The following is a 23,343-nucleotide window of genomic DNA, read 5'->3' as shown; positions in this document are numbered from 1 at the left end:
AGCGTGCATTGGATTTGGTCTTTAGGATGAGATTTTCAAATGTGTCCAAGGAATTTAGGAGCACTGCTCCCTTTGAAAGTCCATGCTTTGCTCCTAACACCCAGAGGCACTTTTGAAAATTCCATGATGAGATACTATGCTGATGGTCATGAGAGAGAGATTAGACCATCCCCTCTGGAACATTCCCACACCAGCATCAACATCCTGGACACAGCAATCAGCTTCAACAATGGAACCCTACAGACAACTATATACAAGAAACACATGTATCACAACACCTACCTCGACAGATTCAGTAAACACCCCAAACACGCCAAGAAATCTGCTATTTACAGCCAGACATTCAGATACCACAGAATATGTTTTGAGGAGAAAGCCTGAGGTACACACCTTAACACACTTAAATCTGCCTTCACTAAACAAGGACACTCCACCAGAGAAGTAGATCACCTCATGGACCAGGCCACCCAAATACCCTGAGAGAACCTGGTTCAGTATGGAAAAAACCCTTTGACCACACCCACTGTCACCTACCAGCCCACACTGGAACCCATACGGGATATCTTTAAATAGTTACAACCCAAACTCGATGGGAACATCATCCTGAAAAAAATCTTTCCTGAATCCTCACTTTTGGCCTTGAAACAAACACCCCAACCTCACCAAGTTCATCAACAGAAGCAAGCTCCCCACAGACCTGGACACCAACTTAAAGCGGCACCAGACACTGCCACAACAACAGATGAAAAGTTGCAGACATATCACCACTGCTAGACGATCAATACCCATCACAACACACCTTTCAAGATCCATGGGTCCCACACATGCCTATGTGGTGTACCTCATCCAGTGCACTAAATGCCCCAATAACAACTATGTAGGTGAAATGAGACAATCACCGTGCTCTCAAATGAACTCACTCAGAAAAATCATAAAAGACGAGAACACTGTATCACCCATGGGCAAACACTTGTCACAAAACAATCACTCCATATCTGACTTCTCAGTCCTCATCCTCAGGGGAAACCTGCACAAAACCTGCAAAAGACAAGCCTGGAAGTTTAAATTAATAACTTTGCTAAACTCTAAAAATCATGGACTCAGTAAAGACACTGGATTTATGGCTTATTACAACAATCTGTAACCCACTAACCCTCTTTCGTCCTATGACTACAGAGCTGCAGACTACCCATGTTACCTTGAATGATCTCTTGCAACAGGTGTTAACTCCGTATGCTAAACAATCTGTTCCACATTGTATTTAGCTGAGACACTCTGAGTACCTTTTGGACCTCTGTGTAAGCTCCAAATCTTGTCTTTTTCACCAACAGAAGTTGGTCCCATAAAAGTTATTACATTGCCCACCTGGTCTCAGAGAGAGAGAGAGAGAGATGGCATTCTCCATCAGTCTGTTAAATAGTGAAATTGTCAAAAGACACTGCTGCCCACTGGTGGAGTTAATTTCTACCAAGCAACTGCACACGTAGGACGGGTTATTGTTAGATTTATTAATAACAATACTTCAAAGAATTTTACTTTTTACCTATAGATACTTGTAAGTGGTGGTTCTGTGTAAAAAAAAAAAAGGAAAAGATCAATGAAGATGATTTCTGGAGGAGCTGGGAATTGTGTTCATCTAAAAGATTTGGAATCATTTTGAGACAACCTGTGTTTTTTCCTCCTGGAAGACACTGATACAAGTTCTTATTTACCTGCAATTACAACTGTAGATTCGGTTGAGGTCTTTAGCACGTTATCAATTATGTTACAGGAGATGGCATTGCCAGATCCTGATTTCAGAAGGATCGAACTTTTGGCACTAGCCTCATCTGTGTTGGAGGTTGGGGTGATTGGACTTCCAGTAAGATTGTGTCCTTTACTGTCTGTCCACAGCACTTGCACATCAGAAAACCTCCGCTCAGAAAAACAGGTGACTCGGATCCCATTGTCCTCATAATTGTCCAGGACAATCAATGGTTCATGGCTGTTACCTATAAAGATAAGAGACACATAATTTGTTATGGGGTCCATGCACTCCCAGTGGTTTGTCTATGTCCCTCTCTGCAGCTATAGTTTGTGAAGAAGTTTTGGAATTACGTGGTCCTGACTTGGCTGCATAGTCATGGTTCCAACCTAGATTCAATTGTGGGCCTTTTGATATGCACCTCTGCCCCTAAGTTTGGTTAGGAAAATTGGCCTGGCCTGAAAATGGGAAACTCCACTCTGAAAGTGAAGGAGGATAGCTCTCCATAGTCTGCACAAAGGTGGTCAAACTGTATTTGAAATAAAGGCCATTGAAGATTATCCGGACGTCAAATGACAATCAACAGTTTACTTCTCTCTGGCTCTCCCCAGCTCCAAAATGACTTGTTACTAGAGCTGGGTAGAAAAGGGTTTTCCCATCTTGGGAAATGTTTAGGAATCTGAAATTTTTATCTCTGCTAGAAATGGGGAAAAATAATATTTGTGGGGGGGAAATGAAAATGTTTCATTTTGATCATTTTCAAATGTTTTATTTCGATTTCATGCAATCGTTGTAGCTGTTTCAGTCCCAGGATATTACAGAGATAAGTTGGGGGAGGTAATATCTTTTATTGGATCCAGTTCTACTGGTGAAAGGGACAAGCTTTCAAGCTTACACAGAACTCTTCTTCACGTCTGGGAAAGGTACTCAAGGTGAGTACTTCTGTTGATGAGAGAGACCTGAAAAAGAGCTCTGTGTGCCTTGAAAGTTTGTCTCTCTCACCAACAGAAGTTATTAATAAAAAGATATTACCTCACCCACCTTGTCTCGTGCTTTGATTGTGACTTTTTTGAGGGTGGGGTAAAATTTTTGTTAGTCCAATGAGGCTTTAGTTTCTAAACACTGAAGTGATTTTGAATCAGAAAACTAGAATTTTTCATTTTGAATATGTCAAAATGAAACATTTTTCACAATTTCAAAACTTCTGTCTGTACATTTTTTTGAATTGGTAAATTTATTGAAACTGACGCTGGTTCTTGAACAGTTTGAGTTTCGATGAGTAAGTACTTTTCAACAATAACAACAAAGTGTTATCAAAAAATTCCCAATGAGCTCTACTTATTACTACCTTTCCAACTTTCCATATATGTCAGTGTCCTTGAAAATAAAATACAGGGCTACATTGAAGAAAATAATGTGTAAATAAACAAAGTTAGTGACTGTTGTATCTAGATAAGCGTGCATTTGAGAGAGAGAGAGCACGTGTCTTTCTAATTGCTAGTTGAGGATTAGAGAAACTATAAAGGTGCATGCAAGATATAGCAATCCTGTTTTTAGCTTAAGTGACTCCTCCTAGCCAGTTGGGCTCCATCTCATATACTTCTTTCCACTTCTTGGAAAGGAGAGGAGCAAAGGGTTCAGAGATTCAGGAGGAGTATCTCTTACACATACCCTGTACCACTAAAAACCAGCTGGTAACCACTTGGTCTGCAGCACATTGCCTGAGAGGGCTGTATAGCAGACAAAGAGAATTAAACTAACTACAGTGCAAACTGCACCACATAATGTGATACAGTTCAGGGCTCTACTCATTCTTTGAGCTTCAGAGAAAAAGGAGAGGCAGCTGGGGACTTCATGAAGTTCTTAACTTCCACATGAATCTAACAGAAAAAAAGTCCATGAAATTAACAAATAAACAATTTCCTTAAATGTAAGTCAGTGTTTCTATGTGTTACGTTCACAGCATACAAATAGTGAAATTAGATAAAAAACATAAAATACTCTTGCTGGAAGGTTGCAAGTTTGCACTATGTCTTAGAATTCAGGATGATAATACACAAGAACCCAAAAACACACAGAGAGAAAGCAGGCTGCTCCCTGAAACACAGAGGCCCAACAAACCCCACCTTGCTCCAGGCTGGCTTTCTGCAGACTGCCTGCTGCTAGACCCAGATCCCACACTTCCCTACAGAGCCTACTGCCTGCAAGCAGGGCCAGGGAAAAAACCCTGAAACTCAAAGTGATAGCTTACAATTTTAACTGATTTTCAATACCCCCACCATTGAACATTAAAGACCAGCCAGGCCTCTAACAGTATGGAAATGAACAGTTATGGGAAGGGAGATAAAAATTCAGATAGGCTCACAGTTTCTGAAATTAGTGTGTGAGTGCAAACTATCGCTGTGCATAACAAAAATAAATACAGTGAATTTACCTGCAGTGGAATGGAGGCCCAGCACTAGCACCAGCATCTGAATGGCTGCTGTCCAGGGAACTGAGAAACTCATTGCTATGAAACAGAAAAGCACATCCTGAAGACCCAGATATGAATACAACAGAAAGAAGGTGGAAGTTCAATAACAAGGAACACAAACCCCACGGCACCTGGAAATGGGAAGCACAAGAGGGCTCTGAGTTCAGAGACCTCAAATGTAAAATAGCTCAGTGTACATGAAAAGGAGGATTATCACAGGGTGACACCAACTCTATTTTTAGCATGGCAGTGCAAGTCCCATTCTGACGACCTGGGCTTGGAGACTCGCTGCCAGGGCTGTGTAGATATATGGGAAAGAGGCCAATGCCCCCGTGACTAGCTGGCTGTCCCTAGCTGGAGTTAAGAGAGACTACCTGGACTTTATGTAGGGAAGAGTCCTGGTCAGCTGGGGAAGTGAACCTGCAGAGGGTGGACGGCTGTGTGGGCCCTGTCTGAGCAAGAGACAGGGAGCTGCTTCGTGCAGGGAAGTTCAGGCAAGGAGAAGTGGGCTGCTGCCTAGAAATGCAGGCCCCCTGAGCTCAAGGGGAGAGACCAGAGAGCAGGGCTGAGAAACAGAGACCTCAGGAAGGACAGGCTGTGCCCAGTAGGAGACTGGAGCAGAAGAGACTTTACTTTGGGTTTGACTTTGCTTTGGGTTTATTTTGTAGTAAATATACCAGTCCCCAAGAAAGGAGGTTGTTCTTGAATATAAGTCTCTGTGGATGATTCCTGAGGCCCTGAGAGAAGGGGGAACTGAGGCTGGGTGCCTGTGGGGCACCTTCCTGCCATGGGGCAGTGTTCGAAGATGGCGGCCCTGTGACAAGGATCAATACAATTATTTAAATGCCTGTCACAAAGACAATTGTGCCTAAGGCATAGTTTCCTTCAGTACAACCACTATGGCTATCCACTAACTGTGTCCTCCACTGGCCCAGCTCCGCTGTTATGATCAGTGAGCCTGTGCAGCTGGGAGCAGAACTTCACCTATTAGCTTAAAATCACTAGATAAATTCATAACAAATTATTTAGATTGCAAGCTCATTGAGTGTTCACCGGAGGCCTCTGACCTGATCTTTAAGGGCCTCTGTTTCTGATTAATGTAAAACCTACGTGCTAAGCAGTAGTGTAAGTAGATGACACCGAAGATTCAGTATATCAGACTTTGCTATAGGTTTTAAGATTAAGAATTAGCATGAGGCCTATCTGAGGCCTGGTTGTTAGCGAGGGCTAGCCTATGTGCTTGACCAGAGGTGATGGAATTTAGCAATATGTGCTTGGCACATGTTAAATAAACTGCAAAGGAACAAGTACACTGCAAGATTGCACAAAATAGTAGATTTTTAGGTCCTTTTGCAATAAGGTAATTATTAATTTAACCACATTGAGATATGAAAACTATCAGGGCATTAATTGACACAAGTGAGGTATTAACTGGCAGAAACTTCACTATGGTTAGCTGGAATACCACGAATGGTCAGTCAGAATACCACATATGTGCAAGAGTCAAACCCCTATCAGATATGAGCTCAAACATGTGTGGATGAATAAAATGTGGTTATCCAGCCTGTTGTTGGGACACCAGGGATGACCGAATGGCGAAAGCCTGAGTATAAACAAGCCCTCTTTGGTGATTTCCACTTCCTTTTTTCAGCTATCTTTGCGGTTTAACAGTCTCTACGATGTTCTAAGTGTGTCAGCATTGGGAATTGTTTTATCCTGTGCCAGCCATAAGGCTGTACCTATGCACAACCCAGGGGGTTATTTTCTTAACTTGCTAGATTTCATTTTTCTATTGTTTCAGTTATACTTTTCTGTATTAAATCAAACTTATAAGGTATCTATGTGTGTCCCACCAATTTCATCCTTTTAATTAATTTTAAGTAACTACTTGGATAAAAAACCTGTTATTAGTAACAAGTGCATTTAGAAACCCAAATTAACCAAGGCTTCAGACTGCGTTTATTTTATGTTTGTACAGCACCGGGCACAGTGAGGTCCCAATCCTGAATGGAGACACTGGGTGAAACTGAATGCAAATGGTAACTAATAACAACAATAAAATCTCCTGATGCACACTGGAAAAAGAAAAAACTAGGAATTAATGAAAGCAATAGGGAAAAGGATTTTATTTCCTTTAAAGATAACATGCATTTACCTCTCAGTGGATTAAAGAATAATTCTATTTGCAAATGGCTAAATCCTGACTCAGCTTCCCAGTGAAGCTGATGGGAGTTTTGTCTCTGTAAAGTCTGAATAAAGAGCCCTTCATTTGGCTCAAGACATGTTATAGGTACAAACTTTTGCACGTGACTTTTACAGAAACACTTACTGTCTGATTCTTTTCCCACTTATAGAAGTCTCATACCTTTGTCACTCCCTTCATTACACTGGAGCTACTGATGGTTTACTTTGGCGTAAATGAAATCACAATCAGGCCATTAGAGCATAAATAAAAGGACTAGGGTGCCACTAATGCTGAAATTCCAGAGTGGCTCAGCACATTTAACTGGTACCGGGTTTCCAAAAGTGCTCAGCTCACAGTTAGGCACCTAGATAAGGGCCAGATGTTCAAAAGGGCTCAGCTCAACTTCCACGGTGACATGCATGGCCAGATTGTCAAAAGAGCATCACATTAGAGATGATTAAAAAGTGGAATTTTTGTCTCATGGGAAAATCTGAGATTTGGATATTTGTTTTTCACCCTAAATTGGGACAAAAAGTGAAAATATCTAAACTTAAAAGAATGAAAAGTTCTGAACATTTTTGATTTGATGACACTGAAACGTTTCATGTTGCATCAGTTTGAGCATCTAGTGTTGCAGTTCAGAAGCCTCATGCCCCATTCTCCTCTATGGACCACATCACCCATGATCCATCAGGATCTTGGGACTCCCATGGTACATCTCAGCAGCTCAGGGGGTCCATTAGTGTCAACCCAACCCAAAACAAAATGGTTCATTTCAATTTTTCTCAATGGAACATAAGAACGGCCATACTGGGTCAAACTAAAGGTCCATCCAGCCCAGTATCCTGTCTCCGACAGTGGCCAATGTCAGGTGCCCCAGAGGTAGTGAACCTAGCAGGTAATGATCAGTGATCTCTCTCCTGCCATCCATCTCCGCCTTCCGACAAACAGAGGCTAGGGACACCATTCCTTACCCATCCTGGTTAATAGCCATTAATTGACTTAACCTCCATGAATTTATCCAGTTCTCTTTTAAACCCTGTTATAGTCCTAGCCTTCACAACCTCTAGAGGCAAGGAATTCCACAGGTTGACTGTGCGCTGTGTGAAGAACTTCCTTTTATTTGTTTTAAACCTGCTGCCCATTAATTTCATTTGGTGGCCCCTAGTTCTTATATTATGGGAACAAGTAAATAACTTTTCCTTATTCACTTTCTCCACACCACTCATGATTTTATAGACCTCTATCATATCCCCCCTTAGTCTCCTCTTTTCCAAGTTGAAAAATCCTAGCCTCTTTAATCTTTCCTCATATGGGACCCATTCCAAACCCTTATCATTTTAGTTGCCCATCTCTGAAGCTTTTCTAATGCCAGTATATCTTTTTTGAGATGAGAGGACCACATCTGTATGCAGTATTCAAGATGTGGGTGTACCATGGATTTACATAAGGGCAATAAGATATTCTCTGTGTTATTCTCTATCCCTTTTTTAATGATTCCCAACATCCCGTTTGCTTTTTTGACTTCCGCTGCACACTGCGTGGACGTCTTCAGAGAACTATCCACGATGACGCCAATATCTTTCTCCTGATTTGTTGTAGCTAAATTAGCCCCCATCATATTGTATGTACAGTTGGGGTTATTTTTTCCAATGAGCATTACTTTACATTTATCCACATTAAATTTCATTTGCCATTTTGTCGCCCAATCACTTAGTTTTGTGAGGGGGGGGAGGGATAGCTCAGTCGTTTGAGCTTTGGCCTGCTAAACCCAGGGTTGTGAGTTCAATCCTTGAGGGGGACATTTAGGCATCCAGGGCAAAAATTGGGGATTGGTCCTGCTTTGAGCAGGGGGTGGGACTAGATGACCTCCTGAGGTCCCTTCCAACCCTGATATTCTACGAGATCTTTTTGAAGTTCTTCACAGTCTTCTTTGGTCTTAACTATGGAAAATTAAAAAGAAATAGGCAAATTTGACATTTTTCTACAGCTAATTTAAATTTCACAGAAAACATTTTCTATTGAAAAAAACATTTCAATGGAAAATTTCCAACCAGCTCTCTTTAGCAGGTAGGGTGCTGAGACCCTTTAAAATTTGGTCACTTATTTTGTTGCTTAAATTAAAGCTGGTTTCATTTGAAAATATTGCCCTGCTTGAAAAGCTGGCTCTCAGCTCTTTTAGGAATGGGGTCCTTGGATCTACACATTGCATCCTAGAGAGATCTATCACAATGTTCATAGCACTTTCCATCGGGTTAGATTTAAAAACACAGTGGCTCACCACAACAAATCACAGATGTTTATCACTAAATTCAGTTTTACCTGGAAATGACTGGGGGTTTTCTTAATCTTAGATCAGGAATGGAAATTGAGAAGGGCTGATTCCATGGGCTAGTCTTAGAGTTGGGCAGAAAGTGGAATTTCTGTCCTACAGGAAACTTTGCATTTTAAAAAACAAAAATATTCATTCAGATTCGGAACATAAAGCTGGAATTGCAAAATTCCTGCGGAAAGGAACTTTTCAAAAAAATGTTCAAGAAGTGCCAGTCCCACCTCCCTGGGCACCATAGCTGCCTGCCTGTGGTGCTGCCGAGGAGCCAGAGAACTTGAGATCCAAGGTGCCAGCTCCTTGGCACACTGTGTGCCTAGAAGACAGGCAGGCTGTTGGTGGACCAGGAAGGCGGGTGAGCTGGCTGGGAAATAGACGGGTTTCAATCTTCATCATAATCAACACGTTCCCATGGAACATTTCGATTTCAATGAAATGGCATTTTCTGGCAGAAGAATGTTCCATCCTAAAAATATCCAACCAGCTCTAGTTAGTATTGAGGTAGTTGTAGAGATAAGAAATCCCAGCACAAAACCACTGTCTAGGAACCTTGTCTTCTCAAATGCCTTAGGATGGTGGTTCACAGACTAGGAAGAGCACAGCATTTCCAGCTGCTTCATGGAGCAGCTTCTGTCCCCACAGTGACGGATCTGCCACCCTCCAGTGACGCTGCCTGCTAGTTCTAGCCCAGTCCAGAGCTTTCTTAAGGTTTCCAGAGGTTTTTATTGACCCGCTAAATGAGGAAAAACCAATGGCTTTTCTGCACACAGCACAGTTGCCTTATGTCTTTATCAGGTGCAGTATTGCCAGCTCCAAGAGTTCCAAAATCAAGGGACTGGCTTAAAAATTATGAAATTTTAAAAATAATAATAGTACATTTGGGGTTCTTTTTATTCACCTTCTGTTTTTGGAGGTTTTAAATCACAGACAGTTCACATTTTCAAGTTTTCACTGCAACCTTGAGGGCTAGAAACTTACTTTTTTGAGGAAAGCTGAGATCCTCACATAATCACAGGACTCCAGGAGCTGGTGATTTAAGAAAAAACACCAAAATCACAAGACTTGTGATAAAAAAACACAAGAACTGGCAACACTGCCAGAGGTCTCTGGTGAAAATTCTATTGTGATCAAATTCACTGATTGCACGTGCATTGGAGAGGCAGCAGCAAACACACAAGAGGAACGGAACTGACAATTGACCTGATACAAGCATCAGGGAATGCAGGAACTTGGAGGGAGAGCTGTTAGAAATGAAAGTAAGAAAACCATGTGTTTAGAGTAGCTGGATTTTTCAATGGGGACTGGGGGAATGAGGCACCCAAATCCCACTGAAATTCAATTAGAGTAGGGTGCCCAACTCACTTTGGCTGCTTTTCAAATTCCTAAAGATACTCCTTCCTGTAGCCAAGCCAGAAAGAAGACATGGGATCAGGATTCAGAAGCTGCAAGAAGTGTCTCTAAAAGGGCCTCTTGGTTAAGAACCAGCCCACAGTACAAACACATCTGAGAAAAGATGGCTTAAGAAGCATGTGTTCATCCCCTGTGGGGAGAGTGAAGGTATTACACCAGGGATCCTCAAACTTCATCGCACTGCGACCCCCTTCTGACAACAAAAATTGCTACACGACTCCGGGGGGGGGGGGGGGGGGGGCAAAGCCTGAGCCCACCCGAGCCCCGCAGTCCAGGATGGGGAAGCCAAAGCCCAAGCCCCACTGCCCCATGTGTGGGGGGAGGGGGCAGAGGGGGGGCTAAAACAGAAGACGAAGGGCTTCAGCCCCAGGCAGGGGGCCTGTAACCTAAGCCCCACCTCCCAGGGTTGAAGTCCTCAGGCTTCAACCCCAGGCAGTGGGGCTCGGGCTTCAGCTTCAGCCCTGGACCTCAGCAAGTTTAAGCCAGCTCTGGTGACCCCACAAAAACAGGGTTGCGACCACTTTGGGGTCCCGATCCACAGTTTGAGAACCGCTATGTTACACTGATCTCTAGTGGTCTTTCTGGTCTGGCATGCAAACACTGATATTCGGCACAGGGCAGGCCTAGTTAGATGGATAGAGAAGGGCAAAGGAACTAGAGGACTGGCCCTCTCGGATAGAAGAAAAGCTGGAAGATTTTCCCGGGAGCGGGACTGAAGAGTGGAAATGCGAAAATTAACCCTCACTCCGGAACAGATCAATGCAATCCCAGCAGCACGGGGCTGGACTGGCTCTGAGCAGCACCAGAATATTACCAAACACAACTGAATTTTAAATAAGCAGAATGTACTACCTGGAGATCTGGATCCCGTAACTCCGAACCCTGCGGGTGCTGGTTATGGCTGCCTGCTACCTTTGAACCCTGGGACTGGGTAATTGCTGTCGGGAAACCAGAGAGGCTTTTCCCAAAGTTATCTATTAACTGAGGAGTGAAAAACGAAAGCAGTTTTCTCAGTGTGGGGAGAAGGGAGCAGGTGGGGCTGTGGATTTATTGCTCTTCATGGGACAACTACTCTATCCCTCTGCTAAAGTAAACAGCCCTTAGGTTCCTTTGTAAATACCAGCCTAAACCCCATGCACTGCCTTTAAAATATCTCTGAATGGGATTAGAAGAGCTGGGTGAAAATTTTCAAATCTCAAACTTTTTTCCATGAAAAACAGGGACAGGTTTGTAATGAGGAAGGTGAATATCTTTTTTTTTTTTTAACTTCCTCTGCAGCACAGGCTTGGATCACCTGCTAGGGCAGCTGGGCAGATCTCACCTAATTCATTCCCTGCCACTGCAGGGGCAGCAAGTGTAGAGATATGTTTGTACAAGATAATTATTTACAGAGGCTCGCTCAAAAGGGACTGTATTAGGACTGTAGGAATTCTGAGCTGTCCCCTGGAAGCAGAGGTGCAGAACTCCATGTAGCTGTGCACGGCAGTTCACCACAGACACTCTCAGGTTTGTTTTAATAAAAGATTTATTCCTTTCTCATTCACTGGGTTGTTGTTTAATGAACCCCAAAACAAGATCTTGTGGGGGGAGGGATGGCTCAGTGGTTTGAGCATTGGCCTGCTAAACCCAGGATTGTGAGTTCAGTCCTTGAGGGGGCCATTTAGGGATCTGGGGCAAAAATTGGGGATTGGTCCTGCTTTAAGCAGGGGGTTGGATTAGATGACCTCCTGAGGTCCCTTTCAACCATGAGATTCTACAACCATTCCATAATACCAGAAAGTCTGAATGAGAAAGAGACTGAGGTCATTTTGAGGTTAACTCCTTTGTTTGAAACTGAAAGCAGAGAAAAAAGGAGCCCGCAGAGCAGCAAATAGAAAAGAAATAAACACTTTTTTATATATTGTATGAGCACAATAGTAGCTTGACTAGTTTAAGAAGGGAAGAAAGCTAAACCTGGATGTGTCACAACCTGCATTCAGTCTGTGAGTGTCAGGCAGTGTTGCAGAACACAAAAAAAATTCTGACAGAAATTTGAATTGTATTTAGCAGCCACAAGGGAGAAAAATAATAAAGTGAAATCATCAATTTTTGCATGTTTTCAGGAAGGAAGCCTTGGATATTTAGAACACCTTTAAGTTTGAAGAAGGTGAAAGCATGAAGTTAAGTAAAATTCTGACTAAATTTGAGGAACATTGCATGCCAAAAAGGAATGAGAGCTTTGAGAGAGACATTTGTTTTACATGCATGAACAAAATTGATGCCACCATAGAACAATATGTCACATGATTAAGGCGAATCAGTAAAACCTGTAACTTTGGTGGACTGGCAGTGTCTGATTAGAGATAGACTCATTTGTGGCATTAAAGACAATGTGCTAAGAGAGAGAGACTGCTCTGTGAAGGAGATTTCACTTTCGGAAAAGATCTCCAGGTATGCAAGGCAGAAGAAACTGTGTCAGCACCAGCCAAAGAGCTGAATTCACCAGAAGGGCTTGTCCACATACTAAGTACAAAATAATATAGCCAGAAAAGGTCAAATCAAAAAGTGGAAACATCCCCTATGAAAACCACTGCTGGTGGGGAGACAGCGTACAGATGGCTATGTGGAAGGTGTGGAGAACAACATGGCCCAAACCAGTGTTTTGCATTTGGGACACTGTGTCATAAATGTTGGGAAAATAATGTCCCCAATGCAGAAAAGTCAAGTGCCTGCAGTTGAAGACAACCTGTTTGAGGAGTTTTGACGTGCTGGGATCAAGCAAACCGGATGAGAGGGCCTGGATACTGCCTATGAAAGTGAATGAAACAATTATTCTACTCAAACTGGATGCAGGAGCTCAGGTTACTATTCTGTTTGAACAAGATTATGAGAGACTGAAAATAAAACCAAAACTGGGACCAACATAAATACGAATAACTGGTTATTCTGGAACAAATATACCAGTGAAGGGGAGATGCATTGCTAACATCAGCTATAAACACACTACACATACAGGCTCCCATTTATGGTAGTGCCAAAGGAAGTGACACCAATTTTAGGCCTGTCTGCCTGTGAAAAACTAAGATGGGTGCTCTCACAAGATCAGACTGAACCTGGCTACGAGGCACTCATTCAGGAATACCATGATCTGTTTTAAGGGTTGGGTTGCTTGAAGGCTGAACATACAATGAAGGGAAACAAGCAGGTCCCTCCCATTATCCATCCTTGTAGAGAGGTGCCATTTACTCCATGATAAACTCAAGGTTGAGCTCACAAGGCTGGAAGCAGTGCAAGTAATACAAAAAATTGAGGAGCCAATGGAATGTCTGAGTTCACCAGTCATTGTAGAGATAGATAATTGCCAGCTACGCTTATGCTTAGACCCTAGAGACCTCAATACGGCTATAAAGAAAGAACATTTCAAACTGCCAACCAGAGAAGTGAGGGGATTTGCTCAATTTGCAAATGCACAATATTTCAGTAAATTGGATGCTCCTCAGGATTTTGGCAGGTAAAATTAACTGAAGAATGGTCAAAACTATGAATATTTAATACCCTATTTGGAAGATACATATTCTTATGCCTACCCTTCAGTATAGCTTCAGCACCAGAAATGTACCACAGAGCCGTATGTATGATCTATGAACATATTAATGGTGTTGACACCTCAATGGATGACATCATCATCTGGAGCACAATTAAAAAGGACCATGGCTGTAGACTCTGGGAAGTCTGGGCTGCAACCATATTACAAGCTTGAAACTAAATAGGGAGAAATGTGTTTTAGGGAGTTATAGAACTGACTTTTGTTGGAGATATTATTTCCAACAAAGGTGTAAAACTTGATAAGAGGAAATGATGGCACATCCCCAGTCAAAGAAAAGTATCTAATAGTTCCTAGGAAAGGTTAATTATCTTGGAAAATTAGTACCTAATCTATCTACAGAATGCAGCGGCTTTGAGGCAACTCCTAGAAAATAAAAAGAAATGGTACTGGGGCGTAGAACAGGAGGAAACATGGGAAGGTTTAAAACAACAACTCATACAAGAGCCAGTGTTGAATTTCTATGCACCAGGCAGGCCTATTATAATTTTACAGAAACTTCAGGATTATTGGCAACCAGTGACATATGTATCCAGGTCACTAGTTGGCCTGTGTTATACAGAAGGTCAGACTATATTATCACGGGGTCCTGGCTGGCCTTAGAATCTATAAAAGAGAGGGGTTGAAGGGATAATGCATGTGTCTATGGAGACAGGGCCTTAAGTGCTGGCATCTGTGGTTGAGGTCTTCAGTGCAATGCTGGGGAATTTAACCACAACTCTGACATTGCAGTTCTGGGGGAAGGTTGGGAGTTTCAAAGGAGCATGTAGGAGTTAGGCACCGAAATTGGAAAGGATTTGCTCACTGAACTAGAGCTGTTCCTCAAATATTTTCAAGAGTTCACAATTCTTTTCAGTCTTGAACTGAGAAAAAAAGGTTGAAATCTTGAAAATATTTGAAAACATGCTTTTTGTTCCTGTCAATCTAACATTTTGTTTCAATAATTTCAAAATGTTTCAGTTTTGAAATTTTTTCTAACCATATCTTCAGTCTAATTAGCTTAAATTTCAAAAGACAAAGTCACTTTGGATCAGAAAACCAGAATTTTTCATTTTGAAAATATCAAAATGAAATATTTTAACAATTTCAAAAGCGCACCCCCAAAACAGTTTTTTTTAAATTGGGAGATTTGTCAACTCCTGTTGTCAGAACCTGTTTCACGAATAGTTTTGTGTTACGTTAACAGCACACACACACACAGACATTAGATTACAAACACAAATCTTATTTCTGGAAGGTTTCAAAGTAACACGACTTTATTTAGTAGTATTCAAAACGATAACATGCAAGAACCAAAAACAGAGAGAGACAAAGCAGGCTGCTCCCTAAGGCATTGACGCACAGCTCACCCCATGTTGCTGGAGGCTGGTTTTCTCCAAACTTATCCTGATCAAATTATTTCTTACAGAGTCCCCTGCCTGCAAGAAGGACCAGGAAACCCTCTACCAATTGAAGTCACTGCCTATAGTTCCAACACAATTTTCAAATACACATTTTGATTTCAATTAAAAAAGGATTTATCAAAATTTCCCATATACATCAAACTTCTTTAAGCTCCCTTGAAACCATACAGTAAACCCTTGCACTGCACTGGAAATCTCACCCAAGGGAATTAGCTGTGTAGGCTCCTTTGGTCCTTATTCCTATTATTAGGGAGGAGTAATGTGGTCATGGGTGCAGCATGGTGGCACGCACTGAGCCAGCATCTAGCCCCAGCTTTTAATGGGCATTAAATACCTAAACACCTTTGAGGACCCAGCCCTGAGTGACAAGGTGAGAGATGCTTTATAAATCAGATCTGGAAAAAAACACTCAAATTATTTTTATGAGAAATTATGATTTTTTCCCCACAAATATTTTTGAGAGCTTCAGTGGAAACACTGAAACTCCCAAAGATTCCAGTTTTCAAATACACACACACACACACACACACACAAATTCAGGAAAGAAATGTTTAGTTTCTTGGGAAAATGCTGTGCTTGAAAACAACACTTTTTTTTTTTTACCAAAATCTCTACCCAAATTTGGTCAAGAAGCCATTATAAAATATTTTAGTGTAAATGTTTTGTTCAGCTGTCCTCGAGATCGCTAAAAACACCTTCCCTGGGTTTATATTAGGCAGACAATAAAACTGTCCCTTCTCTCTGATAAATTCTTCCTAAACTAGGGTGAACAGGTGAAGGGTTCATGTTTAGCTATTCCACCTGGAAGCAGGCAGGGCACACCCTGACTGTTTTGTAGAAGCAATGCACACATTGCTCTATCCAAGGACAAGGGCTAGATATGAACCATGAGAACTTGATTGTTGGGACAGCAACTGTGGGAAGCTTTCTTAGCCTGGGTTCAAGGCCTGAGAACCAGGATTGTAGTAGATAAAGGATGGTAAATAAGTATATTAATCAACGTCATACATTCCTTTGTGTATCTTTTTGCGGTAGCAGTGTGTAATGCTTAGGGGGGAGAAATATAATAAAAGGAGAAGGTGGAAGGCGGGGGGGCAGAACAGCCCATCTCAGCTGACCAGCCTGCTTGCTTGCATAAAGCTGTGTTCTGTCTCATCATTGAACCGCCACAACTGGCGCCCAAACGTGGGGCCCTCAGCACTCACCTCGCCCGGCAAGGGTTTCAGACGCGTCACTCATCCGCTTCGTGGATCCCGGTGAGTTTTTCATTGTGGTAAGTATGGGAAGCTCCCTCTCTGCTTTGCAAGTGCAACACCGCAATGAGCTGCAGTATTTGCTGCGTAAGGCTCAGCATGACTGCCCGGCTCGAGCACTTACTCTCCTGCTACAGGAGGTGCGTGCCCAGTGCCCGTGGTACCCTGAAGCCGGAAGCCTTAAGCTAGCAGACTGGGAGCAATTGGGCCAGACATTGCACGAAGAGCCTCGGGCGCCCGTGCAGGCTTTACATGCCTGGCACCTCTGTCGCGACGCGATACTGCGTGTCACCTCGGATAGGCTCTCTCACGAGGCTGGTGATCTCGCCACGCCCGTCGGCTCCTGTAGCCATCCCCGTTGCAGCTCTCCCCCCTTCTACTGATGCAACCCAGTGTGTCGCTTCGGAAAGACCCTCTCCCGTACCCACAGCCCCCCCTCTCCCTCCTTTGCCCCCAGTGTCTTCATTACCACCGCCTCCCTTGCCTTCCCCACCGGAGCCAGTGTGTGAGCCAGCCATGCTCCGGGGCCCCCCGGAGGGTCATCTGTATCTGCTCAGAAGCTTTCGCTGGTGCAACAAATGGTTCACGCAGCGAAAGCTCGATCAGATCTTACAGCGGAGGAGCTGGCTGATCTGGTCTCAGTTTGCCCGGTGACCTGGCAGAATGATGACCAGGGCAACCCCGTGGGCACCTGGACCACTTTGCCATACTCGGTGGTTAGAGAGGTAAAGAAAGCAATTTGTGAGTTTGGCCTGACTAGCACCTTTGTGTGTGGTCTCATTGAAGGGATAGGTACTGGGTACTCCCTAATCCCTGAGGATTGGAAAACGCTGCTGCGCATGATGTTATCACCCAGTCAGTATGTTATTTGGATTAGTGAGTATCGGCAGATGGCAGAACGCCAAGCTCAGGTACATAGAGAGCACGGTATCATTTATGAGCATTTGGCAGGGGAGGGCCCGTTTGCTACTATTGAGATGCAGTCTCAACTCCCTCAGGCCGTCTTCCCCATTATTTCCACCTGTGCCCAGCATGCTTTCAAGAAGGTCCCGGATTCAGGCAAGCCTACCAAAAGCTTTGTCAGTATCCGTCAGGGTGCCTCAGAGTCCTTTTTGGATTTTACCAACAGATTGCATGAGGCTATCCTCCGACAGGTGGATAACACTGAGGCAGCTCACGAGCTCCTGTTAAAATTGGCAGTTGAAAATGCAAACGAGGATTGCCGCCGTGCTCTCCAGGCAGCGCAAGCCTCTGGTATTTTAGAGCTCTCAGACATGCTGCGGGCGTGCCAGAACATTGGCACACAAGCCCACAAGGCTGGAGTTCTGGCTGCTGCCCTGAGAAAAACCGGGAAGGAGGGGAAGCGTTGTTACCGCTGTGGTAAGGAGGGTCATTTTTAGCGGGAGTGCCGCTCATCTAAGGCACCAGCCCGACCCTCAAAGAAGTGCCCCAAGTGTGGGAAAGGGCTAATCAGTGTCGTAGCGGGTCGGGAAACCGCGCGATGGGTCCCCCCCGAACCCAGGGCCAAACGGGGGTGTTTCCCACTCAGACAACCGCTCCTCTGCCTTAAAATCCATAGACTCTATGAGGGCGGCGACTGCTGGAAGTGCAGGGCTTGATTTGATCATGCAGGAGGACACTGACTTTCGGCTGCCAGGGGAGGTCTGTGCCATACCTACACAGGTGACGGGACCTCTCTCTGCCGGCTTTGTAGGTCTTGTTCTCCCTCGCTCACATGCTGGGAAACAGGGCTTTTTTGTCATTCCAGGGGTCATTGATGCTGATTACACTGGCATTATTAAGGTTCAGGTGTGGACTCATCTTCCACAGTCGCTCCCGCGTGGACGGTCAATTGCACAATTGATTTTAGTCCCCTATCAGGTGCCAGCTGCCGAGGATCGAACTCGGGGCGGAGGCGGCTTTGGATCGACGTTGTCTCACTCGCCGTCTCACAGCGCGTCTTCTCCACTTGTTGCTCTGACAATGTCAGTCCGCCCCTCGAAACCTCAGTTAACACTTCTCTTAAATGATGTTCCTTTTACAGGGCTGGTGGACACTGGAGCTGACGTTACGGTGATTCGTGATCTGGAGTGGCCGGTTAGTTGGCCTACGGTTCCTTCTAAAGAATTGTGGGGGATCGGGGGTAGTAAACCCGGGCGCCACAGTTTGTCTTGGGTCAAAGTCTCTAAACCGGGAGGCCGTACCCTTGCTACTATCCGCCCTTTTGTACTCCCTGTCCACCTCAATATTTGGGGCCGTGATTTACTTACAAAGTTAGACACCACCCTCGATATTAACATCTGATGGCCCTAAACCCTCCCTCACCCACCGTGCCCTCCGCATTACCCTTGGTATGGCAATCCTTAGAGCCCGTATGGATTGACCAGTGGCCCCTCCCTCTAGAAAAGCTAAAAGCGCTTCATTCGCTTGTGCAGCAGCATTTGCAAGCACAGCGACTGGAGAGCTCCACTAGTCCCTGGAACACCCCGGTGTTCGTTATTAAGAAAAAATCGGGTGCTTGGCGGCTGTTACATGATTTAAGGGAAATAAATAAACGCATCCAACCTATGGGCCCCTTGCAATTTGGCTTACCAAATCCAAATTTAATTCCTCAAACCAATCAACTTTGTGTGTTAGATTTAAAAGATTGTTTTTTCACCATCCCCCTTTGCCCTCAAGATCGCGAAAAATTTGCATTTACGGTGCCACAGTATAATAATCAGCAACCCTCTCAAAGGTATCAGTGGAAGGTCTTGCCCCAGGGAATGCAAAATAGTCCAACCTTGTGTCAGCTTTTTGTGGATCGGGCCCTTGCCCCTTTCCGTGCCCGGTACCCTTCGCTAAAGGTCTACCATTACATGGATGACATTTTGCTTAGTGGTCCCCGGGTCACGGCACAACAGCTTGAATCTTTATCTCAGATTCTTGGCCAAAATGGCCTGTTAGTGGCACCAGAAAAAATCCAACGCTCTTATCCCTACCACTACCTCGGATATAAGGTTTTACAAACCTATGCTGCTCCGGTTCGTCCGGAATTAATTCTACCTCAACCCCTAACCCTTGTTAAATTACAACAGATTTTGGGCCATTTAAATTGGATTCGGCCCTACTTTCGTCTCCCCACTTCAATGCTGCAGCCGTTGTTCGAGCTCCTACGTGGAGCCCGGGCACTGGGTGCAGTTATTGTCATCACTGAGGAGTATATTGCCTGCATTCAACAAATCAATGCAGCATTGAGTCAGCAGTTTGTGGACAGACTCCCAGAGGTCCGTCCCTTACGATTGGTTCTTCTTGCCACCCCTCATATGCCAACTGCGGCTCTGTTTGTACCCCGTACAGACACAGCCGTCTCTATTATAGAATGGCTATACCTTTCATCCACCCCTCCTCGAAATATTTATCCGTATTTAGATGCCCTATCTGATCTTGTTCGTAAAGCCCGCCACCGTGCAGTGCAACTCACTGGCACTGATTTAGTTGCCATTGTGCTCCCCTTGTCTCGTACTGAATTTGACTCTTTGTGCCACACCTCCTTGGCCTGGCAGGTTGCTCTTTGTGATTATGTGGGAGAGATTTCTTACAATCCTCCAAAAGATCCTCGGTTGGTCATTACCCAAAAGGTGCCCCTAGTTGTTCATCGTCTTAGCCGCTCTCAACCCATTGTTTCCGCTGTCACTCTTTTTACTGATGGCTCTCCCCACCGAGGTGTAGTCACTTATCAGTTGGGTGACCCCCCTCGTTGGCATTCTCATTTTACACTGCCTCAGCGTTCTGCACAGCGTTCAGAATTGGCTGCTGTTATTTTGGCCTTTCAACTTTTTGCTGATTGTCCCTTTAATTTAATTGTGGACACCCATTATGTTTATCAGGTAATTGATCATTTACCCCTTGCCCTCATTACCCCTCAGGTTGATGCAGACCTCCTTCGCCTGTTTTTGTCTTTGCAGCATCTTCTTGCCATTCGTCATTTCCCTTACTTTGTTGCTCATATTCGCAGTCATACCCCTCTGCCTGGGCCACTCACTGAGGGCAATGCATGCGCCGATCGCGCGTTGCGTGGTCAGGTAAATTCCCTTTTTTCTGACCCCATTGAAAGCCATGCCTTTTTTCATCAGTCTGCCTCTGTTTCACATTCCTGCTGATCATGCACATCCATTGTTTGTTCCTGCCCCCACTGTGCTGCTGCTGCTCCTACCTTTTCTTATGCCGTTAACCCCAGAGGTACCGCAGCAAATCAGCTGTGGCAAATGGATGTTACTCATGTGCCACAATTCCGCCCCTATTCGTTTTTACATGTTTCCGTTGATACTTATTCGGGCTTCCTTTGGGCAAACCCACAACGTGGGGAAGCCACTAACAAAGTTATTCACCATTTGCTGGCCTGCTTTTCTGTTATGGGTCGCCCCTGCCAAATTAAAACAGATAATGCCCCAGCCTACTGCTCTGCAGCCCTCTCCACTTTTTGTGCCCGCTGGGACGTCCGTCTTAAACACGGAATCCCTTATAATTCCACGGGCCAAGCCATTGTTGAACGTGCCAATCGCACACTCAAAACCTTGCTAGATAAACAATTAAAACAAGGGGAGCTGCGTCTCCGAACCTTAGGAGACATTCAACAACAAATGCATATCCTCTTGTTTACTTTAAATAATTTAACACTGAATGCAGATCAGCAGACCCCTGCGGATCGGCATTTTCACAAATCTGAGGTACTGGAAAGACCGCGTGTCTTTTACCGTCAGGTGCCCGATCCACAGTGGCTGGGCCCAGTACCTCTAATCACTTGGGGTCGGGGATATGCTGCTGTGTCTCTCCCTGCAGGACCGTTGTGGGTTCCAGCTCGGTGTGTGCGACCGGCACTTAAACAACATGGCATGGCACCAGGGGCTGTCGAATCCCATACCAGAGTTTCAGCTGACTTTGGAGGAGACTGCTTTGCCCCCCGAGTCAACAACGACGGGACGGAAACGGAGGAGGCGTAGTGTCCCAAACCGGCCCGTGACATGGGGAGCAGTAAAAGCATTGGTCGCCGTGGCCCAACGAAGACTGACAGCAGATCAACAGCCAGAGACTCCTGAGACTTTGTTTGTGGCGATTCTCGCCCAAATCACTGCTAATTCTGTGATGATTGTGTGCCTTTTGTGCCTGCTATTTCCTGTAGGGGTTGGCTCGGAAGCGCTTCCCCCGTTATGAGCCCGAATGGCATATAACATATGGGAAAGATTGGCTTCAATAGCAAATGTTACCCACTTTTGTCTATCTAATTTTGTAGCAGCCGGAGATTTGTTAGGTACATGCCTTATTCCAGTATGTCATCACCCTGAGGAGATGGAGAATAAGACACTGTTCTCTGCTTATGCGAATCTTTCCTCCCAGTACTCTAGCATGGCTAATTGGGGCCCGGCCAACAATACTCTGCCTCGCACGGCTATATCCCTCCACACACCGTACCCGGCCGGGGCTGACAATGTCACCTGTGCGCGTGTAGTTAACTGCACTAGTACAAAGGTGCCCTTGGGCTGTCGAAAAATTTCTCAACCCCTTTTAAATTGTTCCCATGCTGTTAATGTTTCATATAATTATGGCCATATCATCCTACCATCAGGATGGTTTTTTACTTGCGGTTCACGCACCTTTAATTATATTCCTGCAAATTTAAGTGATGGCACCCTTTGCTGTCTTAGTAGAATGACACTTATATTGCCTTTTGCTAGTCAAAATCGTAGTAAAAGAAGTGTACCCCTTTCAGATGATTGTATTGCAGATGTTGAGCTTTTTAGTCGTGCTGAGTATACTGCCTTAGCGGCCTCTATTGTTGGGGTCCCCGCGCTTGCTATGTATTCAGCCAGAACTTTAAATAACCTGGCATGCTTTGCAGCAAAGGCAATTAATACAACATCCCAGGCTATTGCCTTACTTAACACAGAACAACACGAATTAAGGGACGCAATTTTGGATAACAGAGCAGCCATTGATTTTCTGCTCCTGAAACACCATCTAGGCTGCTCCACGTTTCAGCACATGTGTTGCTTTAATTTAACTGATAATAGTCGCTCCATAGAAACTAGACTGGCTGAATTGGCCAGTCTTACAACACACATACGCCAAGATCTGGGGTTTGAGGGTTTTTGGAATTGGCTTACAGGTTGGCTGCCCTCTCTAGAATGGCTGCGACAGCTTTTTGGTTATTCTGTGTTTGTAATCATTGGGCTTATTTTTTGCTGCTGCTGTGTACAATGTATTCCTTCCTTGTTAAGACTTTGTAAAATTTCGCCCTGGAAAGCTCCCCAGGTTATGTCCTTGTCTGTCTGGGAGTTAAATAGCATGACAAAACAAATTGACGGCTACCATGAGATGGCCAAATATCATTAAATAAAAAGCGGGGGGATGAAGGGTTCATGTTTAGCTATTCCACCTGGAAGCAGGCAGGGCACACCCTGACTGTTTTGTAGAAGCAATGCACACATTGCTCTATCCAAGGACAAGGGCTAGATATGAACCATGAGAACTTGATTGTTGGGACAGCGACTGTGGGAAGCTTTCTTAGCCTGGGCTCAAGGCCTGAGAACCAGGATTGTAGTAGATAAAGGATGGTAAATAAGTATATTAATCAACGTCATACATTCCTTTGTGTATCTTTTTGCGGTAGCAGTGTGTAATGCTTAGGGGGGAGAAATATAATAAAAGGAGAAGGTGGAAGGCGGGGGGGCAGAACAGCCCATCTCAGCTGACCAGCCTGCTTGCTTGCATAAAGCTGTGTTCTGTCTCATCATTGAACCGCCACAGACCAGGTGTCCCGATTTTATAGGTACTGTCCTGATATTAGTGGCTTTGTCTTACCTTGGACCCTATTATCCCCCAGCCCTCACCCCAATTTTTCACACTTGCTGTCTATCCTGAGCTGAGCTGATTGCAGGCTCTGAGCAACTGCTGCTTTCAGGAAACCCAGCTCTGCTTCTTAGG

General features: G+C 44.4%; 1 protein-coding gene and 1 long non-coding RNA gene across 3 annotated transcripts in view; one reads left to right on the top strand and one right to left on the bottom strand.

Annotated features, from left to right (window-relative positions):
- LOC125629375 (butyrophilin subfamily 2 member A1-like) overlaps positions 1-11,081 on the bottom strand; it is a 29,638-nt gene extending 18,557 nt beyond the window's left edge. The window contains exons 1-4 of one of the 2 annotated variants that reach the window (XM_075122554.1): positions 10,994-11,065; positions 9,710-9,757; positions 4,179-4,253; positions 1,713-1,991 (exon numbers count right to left, since the gene is read on the bottom strand). In XM_075122554.1, the coding sequence (XP_074978655.1) occupies positions 1,713-1,991; positions 4,179-4,251 (352 nt within the window). In that variant the 5' untranslated portion in view covers positions 4,252-4,253; positions 9,710-9,757; positions 10,994-11,065. Of the gene's footprint in view, positions 1-1,712; positions 1,992-4,178; positions 4,254-9,709; positions 9,758-10,993 lie in introns of both variants that reach the window. The other variant, XM_075122555.1, reaches the window with a different exon arrangement.
- A 5,605-nt stretch (positions 11,082-16,686) lies between these two features.
- On the top strand, positions 16,687-23,133 carry LOC125629374 (uncharacterized). Its single transcript, XR_012665857.1, has 2 exons — positions 16,687-18,477; positions 21,202-23,133. It is a non-coding gene; the product is annotated as an uncharacterized LOC125629374 (long non-coding RNA).
- The last annotated feature ends 210 nt before the right edge of the window (positions 23,134-23,343 follow it).

This window comes from Caretta caretta, chromosome 23 (genome assembly GCF_965140235.1).
Source record: "Caretta caretta isolate rCarCar2 chromosome 23, rCarCar1.hap1, whole genome shotgun sequence".
Classification (NCBI taxonomy): Eukaryota; Metazoa; Chordata; order Testudines; family Cheloniidae; genus Caretta; species Caretta caretta.
This window is presented reverse-complemented; position numbering and strand designations above follow the sequence as displayed.